This window comes from Phymastichus coffea, unplaced genomic scaffold (assembly GCF_024137745.1).
Source record: "Phymastichus coffea isolate CEN01 unplaced genomic scaffold, Cenicafe_Pcof_1.1 PCOF00028, whole genome shotgun sequence".
In the NCBI taxonomy this organism is placed as follows: domain Eukaryota; kingdom Metazoa; phylum Arthropoda; class Insecta; order Hymenoptera; family Eulophidae; genus Phymastichus; species Phymastichus coffea.
This window is the reverse complement of record NW_026706839.1, coordinates 3,154,651-3,166,404: the sequence shown is the minus strand read 5'-3', so window position 1 is coordinate 3,166,404 and position 11,754 is coordinate 3,154,651. Positions and strand designations below refer to the sequence as shown.

The following is an 11,754-nucleotide window of genomic DNA, read 5'->3' as shown; positions in this document are numbered from 1 at the left end:
TCCACATAGTATGATAAAATAATTATGATTACTTCTTAATTATATATCTAAATCATCATCTGGATCTTCTTCATCTATATCATCTGCATCATCAGGTACATAAATAATTTTAAATTCCTTATTGTCTGTACTAGAAGATAATACAAAAGGTAAAGGTACACTATTTCTTTGTTTTATTTCTTGTTCATTCATTTCTATCCTGAAAGATGCTTGAGGTTGTACTTTTACTTTGGGCATTTTATTCTGTTCCAAATTTGAAATTAAACTATCGTTCAATTTCTCTGATGTGAGATTGTAATTTTCCATATTTTGACAAACTAATTCTTTTGAATGTACTACAGTACCACCAGGTTTTCTGTGAGTTATGGACACTTTGTAATGTACTTCTGTTTCAGTAGTAGTTTTTGTAAACTTTTCCAATAATACATATGTATTACTTAATGTTTCTATTTTTGGAATTTTTGTAAAGAAATCTCTCCTGTGTATAATAAAGATTTTTGATTTGTGGTTTTGCTGTAATTTTTCAACAAACCTCAAAGTGTTAGCAAGACCAAGTTGTAGTGCAAGTGTGTCTATACAGTTAATAACTAGAACTGAATCACTATGCTGGCTTGCAAAGAAAGTAATTTCTTGCAATACATCGATTTCCTCTGTTTGACAACTGATACTAAAGTAATCTTTGATATCAACGTTGGTCAAAGTTGAATATTTTAAATATCGTTCTAAACAATATTTTGGATATGAAAAAAGTAGAACAACAATTTGCTGTCTGGGACTTCTTTTTCTGATTGTTTGTAGCCAAGCTATTATCAAGGAGTTGGCATAAGTTGCTTCCACATCTAAAATGGAATTAATCATGAATATTTTTCGCATAATCATCTTATTTTATTGGCTACAAAATGTTTTACTTGCTTTCGCTAACAACAAAAATCTTGTTGCCATCTAAATGTGGTAAATTCATTAGTTGAGACATTGTTGTTTGATCCTAGTGATCCTTCCAAGTACCAACCAACTCACATAGTCACATGGCACTCATGGCAGTCATGGCACAGTATTGGTGGTATTACAAAAGTTCGAATCAGCGCCTCTATTAGTCAGTAACATAAGCCGTAAGAGTATAGGTTATTGTAAGAATCTGATGAGGTTACAAAAAATTTCATTTTCATAAAGTCGTATCACATCTATATTGTTTATACAACTATGTTCAAGATGCTCGGCAGTGCTGACTGTGAATCTTGGGCATAGTTGTATAAAAGATATAGATGCGATATAACTTCATGAAAATGAAATTTTTTGTAGTCATCGGGTTCTCATATTAGGTCGTCGCCACATATGCGCATATGCGGCGTACGAGGGCGTACAAACGCGTACAAATCGCTAAAAATTTTGATAGTGCCAACAACAGAAAATTACTACTATTCCTCGCATGCCCCAAACGAACACACTTACTCTCGGAACAAACGTATCATAACGCTATATTATTGAAGGTTATGATACGTTTGTTCCGGGAGTAAGTGTGTTCGTTTGGGGCATGCGAGGAATAGTAGTAATTTTCTGTTGTTGGCACTATCAAAATTTTTAGCGATTTGTACGCGTTTGTACGCCCTCGTACGCGCACGTATGCGCATATGTGGCGAGGGCCTTACTGGTGAATGGCGATCGGTGCAACAAAATCGAGGGGACGCTACGTTCAACAGTCCTATTTTTACTGATTTACTGAAGCCCTGGTCACATATGTCCGTACGTTTGCGTACGAATGCGGACGGATCACACGATCCCAGTGTATTCCCTAGAAATTCGTAGTTCTAGTTACTAATACCAACAGTCGCAACAGATGATTAAATGTCGCTAACTGAGCAAAGAAAATACAGTTTGTTTATGCTATAACGTAAAAGCAGCAAGATACGAGATAACTTGTTTAACGTCGACACAATTGTTATTTTTTAATAATTGTGCTATTTTGGTGATATTAAGTAGGTAAGAAACATGCAATAAAAAATAACAATTATGTTAACGGTAAAATAATTTTGAGGTTAACAAACTGTATTTTGTTTACTTATAGTTAGCGACATTTAAGCATCTGTTGCGACTGTTGGTATTAGTAACTAGAACTATGAATTTTTAGTGATTGCACTGAAATCGTGAGATTCATTCGCATTCGTACGCAAGCGTACGTACATATGTGACCGGGGCCTGAATTACATGGAGAATCTGATGCGAACTTTTTCAATCCTAATCTGTATTTCGTTATATATCTGTACTTGTCCCTCACTCATCCAACATTTTCGTAAGAGGCAAAAGCAGTAAGCAGTGCCAGCAGTAGTCAAAAATATGTACACATAGATGGCGCACGATACTCGAAATTTCTTGGTTAAAATTTTCGTAAAATGTCCTTGTATTATACTGCTATACTATACTATAATACTATATTATAGACACTACGTCACCATAGATGTTGACGATTAACTAAACATGGGTGTTTATCTATTCTATTATGTTTTAATAAAAATTGAACAATGAGTATTACACGAGTTGGACTAGTAAGTGTTGGTGTACTCGGTTATTGGCTAGCGATATTGGCGGTGAATCTATTTTCACTGTAAAAAAATCCCACCAAACGCAAAAAATGATGATATCTCATCGAGTAGGTGTTATTATTAAAGCGTAACTATTATGTTATTTCACATTTGGTAAGAAAAACATTATTCGCATGTATATGAAATGATCAAAAGAGACTAACAATCTCGTTTTTCGGCGAACGAGCAGAGAGAAGACGCATGCCGAGAAATGCAGTAGAGATCTAACCTCTAACAACACCATTGATCTAAGTCGCGGGCACAAAATAGTGTCGCCAAAATGAGTGCGTCGACGGGAGTGGTACAGCAACTGGTCGGGCGGCTGAAGTCTAAGCACGAGGAAGTGCGCGCAAAAGCCGCTCGGGAGCTGAGCCTGTACGTGAAGACGGAGTTGCGCGAGGCGACCCAGGACGAGATCACGGCGTTCATGGACGAATTCAACCACCATATATTCGAGATGGTCTCGGGCTCGGACATAAACGAAAAGAAGGGTGGCATCCTTGCAATCGTGTGCCTGATCGGCGCGGACGTGGGCAAGATCAACACGCGCACTATCCGCTTCGCCAACTATCTGCGCAACCTTCTGCCGTCGAACGACGTGGGCGTGATGGAGCTGGCGGCGCGCACGGTGGGCAAGCTGGCGCTGGTCTCGGGCACCTGCACCGCCGAGTACGTGGAATTCGAGGTGAAGAAGGCCTTCGAGTGGCTGAGCGGCGACCGCCACGAGAACAAGCGCCACGCGGCCGTGCTGGTGCTGAAGGAGCTGGCCTCGACGATGCCCACCTACTTCTACCAGCAAGTCAGCCAGTTCTTCGAGCTGGTGTTCCAGGCGGTGCGCGACCCCAAGCCCGTGATCCGCGAGCAGGCGGTCGAGGCGCTGCGCGCCGCTCTCGTGGTCACGGCGCAGCGCGAGTCGGTGCAGCCGGCGGGCGGGCCGGCCGCGGCCACGGAGGCCGCACTGGACGTGCGCCCCAAGCAGTGCCACTGGTACCGGCTCTGCTACGACGAGGTGCTGGCCGGCCTGGAGGAACCCGCGGCCCGCGAGAAGGCCGGCAGCCGCGAGGAGCGCGCGCACGGCTCGCTGCTCGTGCTCAACGAGCTGCTGCGCTGCAGTAACCTGCAGTGGGAGCGTCGCTACGAGGAGCTGATGGAGCGGCTGAGCTGCCCGGGCGCGCCCGAGCTGGACCCGCTGGCGCTGGCGCCGCCGCGCTTTCGCGGCGCTGGGCCGCACCACGGGCGCCAGCAGCAGCAGCCGGCGCCGCGGCGACCGCTGCTGCACGAGTCGGCGGCCTGTCGCGCGCTCATGCTCGAGCGCCTGGACGAGGTGGTGGACGAGGCGCTGGCCCAGCGCCACAGCCGCAGCCCACACATCCAGCAGGCGCTGATGCAGCTGCTCCCGCGACTGGCGGCCTTCCGCCGGCAGAGCTTCGTGGCCGAGCACCTGCGCGAGATGGTGGCCTACCTGCTGGGCGCGCTGCGCGGCCGCGAGCGCGAGCGCGCCCAGGCCTTCGTCTGCCTGGGCCTGACCACGCTGGCCGTGGGCGAGGAGGCCGCGCGGCCCTTCCTGCCGCGGCTCTGGGAGCTGATCCGCGCGGGCCTGCCGCAGCGCGAGACGCCGAGCAAGAAGCGCGCGCAGCCGCTGGAGCCGGCGCTGTTCGCCTGCGTGGGTCTGCTGGGCCACGCCTGCGGCCAGGAGGCGGCGCGCGAGCTGCGCGAGCTGCTGGAGCCCATGCTGGCCACGGGCCTGTCGCCCGTGCTGACCACCTGCCTGCGCGAGCTGGCAGCCACGGTGCCGTCGCTGCGGCCCGACGTCTCGCAGGGTCTGCTGCGCATGCTGTCGCAGATGCTCATGTACAAGCCTCTGCGCCACCCGGGCGCGCCCTGGACGGCCGCGGCCAGTCCGCAGACGAGCGGGCCGGGTCCCGGGGTGTACCACGCGCACCAGCACGCACCGGGCCCCGAGGCCGACGTGGCCGCCACCGTGCTGGGGCTGCGCACGCTCGGCACCTTCGACTTTGACGGCAGCCCTCTGCTGCAGTTCGTGCGCCGCTGCGCTGACTACTTTCTGGATTGGGACGAGCCGGAGGTGCGCCTCGAGGCGGTCAAGACTTGCTCGCGGCTGCTACGGCTGGCCAGCGTGGGTCAGTCCGGGCCCACCGTCACCGCCACCGTGTCCAGCGTGCTGGGCAAGCTGCTGGTAGTCGGCATCACCGACCAGGAGCCCGAGGTGCGCTACTGGGTGCTCGCCTCGCTGGACGAGCCTTTCGACATCCACCTCGCGCAAGCAGAGAGCTTGTCCTGCCTGTTCGTCGCCATGAACGACGAGGTGTTCGAGATCCGCGAGTTGGCCATCCGTACGATCGGCCGGCTGAGCGGCATGAATCCGGCCTACGTAATGCCGGCGCTGCGCAAGACCCTCATCCAGTTGCTCACCGAGCTCGAGCATTCGGGCATGGGTCGCAACAAGGAGCAGGCGACGCGCATGCTCGACCACTTAGTCTGCTCGGCGCCGCGGTTGATCCGGCCCTACATGGAGCCCGTGCTCAAAGTGCTCGTGCCCAAGCTGCGCGAGCCCGAGCCCAATCCAGGCGTGGTGCTCGCCGTGCTGCGCGCGCTCGGCGACCTCGCCGAGGTCAGCGGTCAAGAGATGCAGCCCTGGATGCCCGAGCTGTTGTCCATACTCCTGGAGATGCTTGTCGACGCTTCGTCGCCGGAGAAGCGAGCTCTCGCCCTCTGGTTGCTCGGTCAGCTGGTTAGCAGCACCGGCCACGTGGTGCGCCCCTATACGCAGGTAGCCCTCCACACCTAGTTTTGTGCATTTCTTTTTGGGTGCCTCAACGGTCCTTGCATTTCCATTTTCAGTATCCCTCGTTGCTGGATGTGCTGATGAACTTCCTGAAGACGGAGCAACAATCGGTGGTGCGCCGCGAAACGATCCGTGTTCTGGGATTATTGGGGGCTCTGGACCCCTACAAGCACAAGATGAATCTAGGTCAGATTGCCTCGCCGCAGTACGAGAACGTGAGCTCAAGGCCATCGGCAGACGGTCTGGGCGCGGGACTGGTGGCGGCTGGCGGGACGGCAACCGCCCTCGGCAATGCCGGACCCGTCGGTGTCGGGGGTGCTCATCCCGGCGATGAGCTGAGCACTAGCGAGATGTTGGTCAACATGCCGTCGGCCACGCTCGAGGAATATTACCCCGCCATAGCCATAGCCACGCTGATGCGTATCATTCGCGAGCCGACCCTCGCTCAGCATCATACGATGGTCGTGCAAGCAGTCAGTTTCATATTCAAGAGTCTAGGCATCAAGTGCGTGCCCTATATCGCCCAAGTGATGCCAAGCTTCCTCAACGTATTACGTAGCGCCGATGTGAGCTTCCGCGAGTATCTCTTCCAGCAGTTGGCCATCCTCATTGCCATCGTCAAGCAGCACATACGAAACTACCTCGACGATATATTCGCATTGGTGCAGGAATTCTGGACGTGCAACAGTCCGCTGCAAGTCACCCTCATTCTCTTGGTCGAGCACATCGCCGTAGCTCTCGGCTCCGAGTTTAAGATCTATTTGCCTCGGCTGATGCCGCAAATCCTACGCGTGCTTTGCCACGACGCGAGCAAGGAGCGCCAGGTCACACTGAAACTGCTCCTGGCGTTGCAAAAGTTCGGGTCGAACCTCGACAGCTACCTGCACCTGATTCTGCCGCCGGTAGTGCGACTGTTCCAGTGCCAAGATCCGGGGCAGTCAGCGGCAGGTGGACAAGAGGTGCCCATAGCCGTGGCACGCTCCGCCCTCGAGACCGTCGAGCAGCTAGCCGAAGTGCTGGATTTCAGTGATTTCTCGTCGCGTATCGTGCAGCCACTGCTGCGCTGCCTCGAGCAGTGCCCTGACTTGCGTGGACCCGCCTGCGACACGCTGTGCGCCCTACTGCTCCAGCTCGGACCTAAGTTCCAGGTGTTCCTACCGCTGGTGCAGCGCGTGATGACGCGCCAGCGTATCGTCCACCAGCGTTTCGACGCCCTCGTTGATAAGATGCAGAGCGAGGCGCGCCTGGGTGGTGGCGTCGGCTTCGAACTGGGTAGCGAAAACGCTGAGCCGCCACGGTCGAGCGGAATGACCCCCGCAGGCTTGGCCTCGCGGCGGCAGCGTCAAGCGCGCATGCAAAGTCAGCGCGCCGAGCTGGGCCTAGCCTCGCACTCCAGCGACGCTACAGTCATCAAGAAGCTCAACGTGTCCGCCTCAAATCTGCAGAAGGCTTGGACGGCCACGCGACGTGTTTCCAAGGATGACTGGCTCGAGTGGCTGCGCAGCCTTTCTATCGGTCTGCTTAAGGAGTCGCCGTCGCCGGCTTTGCGCTCTTGCTGGGCTCTGGCACAGACCTATTCGCAGCTGCCACGAGACCTCTTCAACGCGGCTTTTGTCTCGTGCTGGAGTGAGCTCGACGAGACTCATCGAGCCGAGCTGATCTCCACCCTTCAGCAGGCCCTCACGGTGCCGGATCTGCCCGAGATCAGTCAAACCATTCTTAACATCGCCGAGTTCATGGAGCACTGCGATAAAGGACCATTGCCACTTGATATACGTATACTCGGTGAAAGAGCCATGCATTGCCGCGCCTACGCCAAAGCCTTGCACTACAAGGAGGATGAGTTTCATAAAAGTGAGACTTTTATTTTTTCATTTTGCCTTTTACTGCTGATTCTATCCTTGACGGTTCTTTCCTTGTAGACAGAAGCAGTGCCGTGTTCGAGTCACTGATAAGTATTAACAACAAGCTGCAGCAGAAGGAAGCGGCTGAGGGTTTGCTCGAGTACGTGATGAATCAGCAGCAGCAACAACAGCAGGAAAACAAAGGCAATCAGCAGGAGGGTAAACAAGAGCTGAAGGTGCAGGTGCGTTGGTACGAGAAGCTGCACAATTGGGACAAAGCCTTACATCTGTATCGCGAGCGTCTGGAGGTCGACGCGCAAGACGTGGAATCGACTCTAGGCGAGATGCGTTGCTTAGAAGCTCTGGGCGAGTGGGGCCAGCTGCATGAAGTCGCTATGACTCAGTGGGCTTCGCACTCGCAGGAAACTAAACAACGTATGGCTAGAATGGCCGCTGCAGCGGCTTGGGGTCTGAACCAGTGGGAGAGCATGCAACGTTACGTCGCTCTCATACCCGAGGACTCTCAGGACGGAGCCTTCTATAGAGCCGTGCTGGCTATTCACGACGAGCAGTACGATCTTGCACATCGGCTCATCGACAACGCCAGAGATTTACTTGATACCGAACTCACAGCTATGGTGGGCGAAAGTTACCAAAGAGCTTACAACGCCATGGTCGAGGTGCAAAAATTGGCTGAGCTCGAGGAAGTCATACAGTACAAATTAGTGCCAGAAAGACGAGCTACGATCAAGTCCATGTGGTGGGAACGATTGCAAGGTGGCCAACGTATCGTTGAGGACTGGCAGAAGATCATACAGGTGCACACACTTGTCATTTCACCTCAGGACGACATGTACACTTGGCTCAAGTATGCTAGTCTTTGTCGGAAGAGTGGCAATCTTCAGCTATGTCACAAGACGCTTGTGATGCTACTTGGCGCTGATCCTTCTCAGCGACCGGAGCAACCGGTTCCTACGCAACATCCTCAAGTAAGTGTCATAACGGAAAATCAGCTGCCTGAAAAAAATGAAATATATGATGATTATATTGATTAATACGTTACTGCTTAGGTTACTTTTGCCTACTGTAAGCACATGTGGGTCGCCGACAAACGCGAAGAAGCCTATGGTCAGCTGCAACGTTTCGTACAGAATTTCTTCCCAAATCAGCAACAAAATCCGGTACAAGTAGAGGACGAACGACAATCGGAGGTGCGCCAGCGGCTGTTGGCTCGTTGTAATCTCAAACTGGGCGAGTGGCTGGAAGCTTTGCATGGCATCGACGAGAAATCCATTCCAGCGGTGCTTTTATACTACGCAGCGGCAACCAAACACGATCCCAGCTGGTACAAAGCCTGGCACGCGTTCGCATACACCAACTTTGAGGCAGTTCTCTTCTACAAGCATCAGCAACAAGCTGAAGCGAACGCCGCTGCCGTAGCTGCTGCCAATTCCGTCGAGAGCCCGACGGTTGCCATGCCCGCGCAGAGCCACGCTTTTGCTTCCCAATACATCTCGCGCTTCACCGTGCCGGCTCTCGAAGGTTTTATCAGATCAATCAACCTTTCACATGGTAACTCTCTCCAAGACACACTGAGGCTGCTCACTCTCTGGTTTGAGTACGGTCAGTGGCCCGAAGTTTACGAGGCAATTATCGAGGGTATCCGCCTGATAGAGATCAACACCTGGCTACAGGTTAACTTTTTCTTGTTCACTTTTCTTGTTCACCAAACAAGAATACTTTTAACGCATATTCTCGTCATTTTATTTAGGTGATACCTCAACTCATAGCTCGCATCGACACTCCTCGAGCCTTAGTCGGTCGCTGCATTCATAATTTGCTCGTAGACATCGGCAAGTCGCACCCACAGGCACTGGTCTATCCATTGACCGTAGCTTCCAAGAGCGCCAGCCCAGCACGCAAGACCGCTGCCAATAAGATTCTGAACAGCATGAGCGAGCACAGTCCAACCTTGGTACAGCAGGCGAAAATGGTCAGTGACGAATTGATTCGCGTTGCCATACTTTGGCACGAGCTCTGGCACGAAGGTCTTGAGGAAGCAAGTCGTCTGTATTTTGGAGAGCGTAATGTCAAAGGTAAGCCAAATCGCGTATACGTCGAGAACGTGGACTCAAGTGGAAATGACCACAGGTATGTTTGACACTTTGGAGCCGCTACACGCGATGCTCGAGCGGGGCCCTCAGACTCTCAAGGAAACGTCCTTCAATCAGGCCTACGGTAGGGATTTGATGGAGGCGCAAGATTGGTGTCACAGATACAAGGTGTCAGGAAACGTGCGTGATCTGAATCAAGCCTGGGACCTATACTACCACGTATTTCGGCGTATTTCCCGACAACTGCCTCAGCTAACTAGTCTCGAGTTGCAATACGTCAGTCCTAAATTATTGCTGTGTCGAGATCTCGAACTTGCAGTACCCGGTAGCTATCAACCGGGTCAACCGATCGTCAAGATTGGCAGTATTCATAGCTCTATGCAAGTGATTACCAGCAAACAGCGCCCAAGAAAACTTTGCATCAAAGGTATAAGTTTGAACGTAGTTATCAATAACCTAATTTGGTGTACGTGTCTAGCACAACTGAACGTTGCAATTTTCTGTGTTGTATCGCAGGAAGTAATGGCAAGGACTACATGTTCCTATTGAAAGGACACGAAGATCTTCGCCAAGACGAGCGAGTAATGCAACTATTTGGTTTAGTCAATACTCTGCTACTTCACGATCCTGACACGTTCAGGAGGAATCTCACGATTCAGGTGAATCAAAATTTATAATTTATTGCCGAGTTTTCGACCCGTTAACTTTTATTCACTTCATATCAATAAATATAATGAAATTGTTCATTGCAGAGGTATGCCGTCATCCCATTGTCAACGAACAGTGGTCTCATCGGATGGGTTCCACACTGCGATACTTTGCATACTCTGATAAGAGACTATCGGGAGAAAAAGAAAATTCTGCTGAATATTGAACATAGAATAATGTTGAGGGTAAGTGATATGCGGAGCGCGATCACTACTACCTAAGAGCTTGTAATCATCATGTGCGTGTTTCTTTTGAATAGATGGCTCCTGATTATGATCACTTGATGCTGATGCAAAAGGTCGAGGTGTTTGAACACGCGCTCGAGCACACTCACGGCGATGATTTAGCTCGACTACTTTGGCTCAAGTCGCCTTCGTCGGAAGTCTGGTTCGATCGCCGCACCAATTATACTCGATCTCTCGCCGTGATGTCAATGGTCGGCTATATTCTTGGTCTAGGAGATCGGCATCCCTCGAATTTGATGTTGGATCGTCTTACCGGCAAGATTCTCCACATTGACTTTGGTGATTGTTTTGAGGTAATTACTAGTGCATTAATTAATTTAAGTCTCTCTTTGTTCGGTAATTGCCAGAACTTGAATTGATTGAATCATAGGTGGCGATGACGAGGGAAAAATTCCCTGAAAAAATCCCATTCCGTTTGACTCGAATGCTTATCAACGCCATGGAAGTGACGGGTATCGAGGGAACCTATCGTTGTACCTGTGAATCTGTTATGTCGGTATTGCACCGAAATAAGGATAGTCTGATGGCCGTGCTTGAGGCTTTTGTTTATGATCCATTGCTCAATTGGAGGCTGATGGATAATGCCCAACCAAAGAGTAAGCGAAGCGAAGCACAAGGAATAAGTTCGGGCAGCAGCCAAGAACACGCCGACATGCTCGATTCGCTTACCGCTACCCTACCAAAAAAAGGCGTGCCTTGTAATATCGACAACGGAGGTACGTTAATTAATGCTTATTGCTTTGCTGATGCGTTGGAATTAATAATTCCGATAACTCGTAAATTTCATTGCTTTTTTGTAGGCGAAAGTAGTCAGCCCGAGGCTCTCAATAAAAAAGCGCTACAAATTATTAATCGGGTCCGAGACAAATTGACAGGGCGTGATTTCTCACACGAAGAAACGCTCACCGTGCAGCGCCAAGTAGATTTGCTTATTCGACAGGCAACCAACAATGAGAATCTTTGTCAGTGTTACATTGGATGGTAAGTTTATTGTTCGTTATATTACCACACAATCAAACTATTTCTCTTATTTATCAACAAATTAGGAGTATCGATATGCTAGTACAATTCATGAAATAAATTTTATTGGCATTCCAGGTGTCCATTCTGGTAAAGACGCAATACATACAGATATATATACTTTTTCTATTTACGCCTTTACAAGTGACAATTAGGGATAAGTATACAGTACTGAGGAGAAACTACTTTTACATTCGTTTTTCTTCAATATTTTGTAAAATAATATTTTGTACAACTTATGCTTTTTCATGTAAAGAATCTGTTTAAGCGTGCATGCGATAAACGCAAGCGTGAGATTATTTCTCGATTAATACAGTGAACCGTTCACCTTAGCTCGATCGTCAACGAGCGATACATACAGATGTTGCTGCAATATACTCTTGTAAATATAATGTGTACAAAGCTTGTTACGAAAGAATACACACAGATGCATTCCTATTG

General features: G+C 50.1%; 2 protein-coding genes across 5 annotated transcripts; one reads left to right on the top strand and one right to left on the bottom strand.

The window, feature by feature from the left end:
- Positions 1-15: 15 nt before the first annotated feature.
- On the bottom strand, positions 16-1,693 carry LOC131662990 (uncharacterized). Of its 3 annotated transcripts, none has more exons than XM_058933043.1 (3): positions 1,647-1,693; positions 909-1,087; positions 16-839 (listed from the first exon to the last, which is right to left on the bottom strand). In XM_058933043.1, exons 2-3 carry the CDS (start codon positions 940-942, stop codon positions 40-42), a joined length of 834 nt encoding a protein of 277 aa, XP_058789026.1. In that variant the 5' UTR covers positions 943-1,087; positions 1,647-1,693; the 3' UTR covers positions 16-39. The 3 variants fall into 3 exon arrangements, with proteins under 3 accessions (XP_058789026.1, XP_058789024.1, XP_058789025.1); XM_058933041.1 differs by having other exon boundaries at positions 913-1,087; XM_058933042.1 differs by lacking the exon at positions 1,647-1,693 and having other exon boundaries at positions 913-1,339.
- Positions 1,694-2,172: 479 nt separating this feature from the next.
- Positions 2,173-11,528, top strand: LOC131662964 (serine/threonine-protein kinase mTOR). 2 transcript variants are annotated; one of them, XM_058932987.1, is made up of 13 exons: positions 2,174-2,690; positions 2,767-5,367; positions 5,439-7,236; positions 7,305-8,215; positions 8,297-8,920; positions 8,998-9,322; positions 9,378-9,767; positions 9,857-9,999; positions 10,093-10,233; positions 10,308-10,586; positions 10,664-11,009; positions 11,094-11,274; positions 11,392-11,528. In XM_058932987.1, the coding sequence occupies exons 2-13, from the start codon at positions 2,857-2,859 to the stop codon at positions 11,405-11,407; spliced, it is 7,665 nt and encodes a 2,554-aa protein (XP_058788970.1). In that variant the 5' UTR covers positions 2,174-2,690; positions 2,767-2,856; the 3' UTR covers positions 11,408-11,528. The 2 variants fall into 2 exon arrangements, with proteins under 2 accessions (XP_058788969.1, XP_058788970.1); XM_058932986.1 differs by having other exon boundaries at positions 2,173-2,690; positions 10,664-11,274.
- The last annotated feature ends 226 nt before the right edge of the window (positions 11,529-11,754 follow it).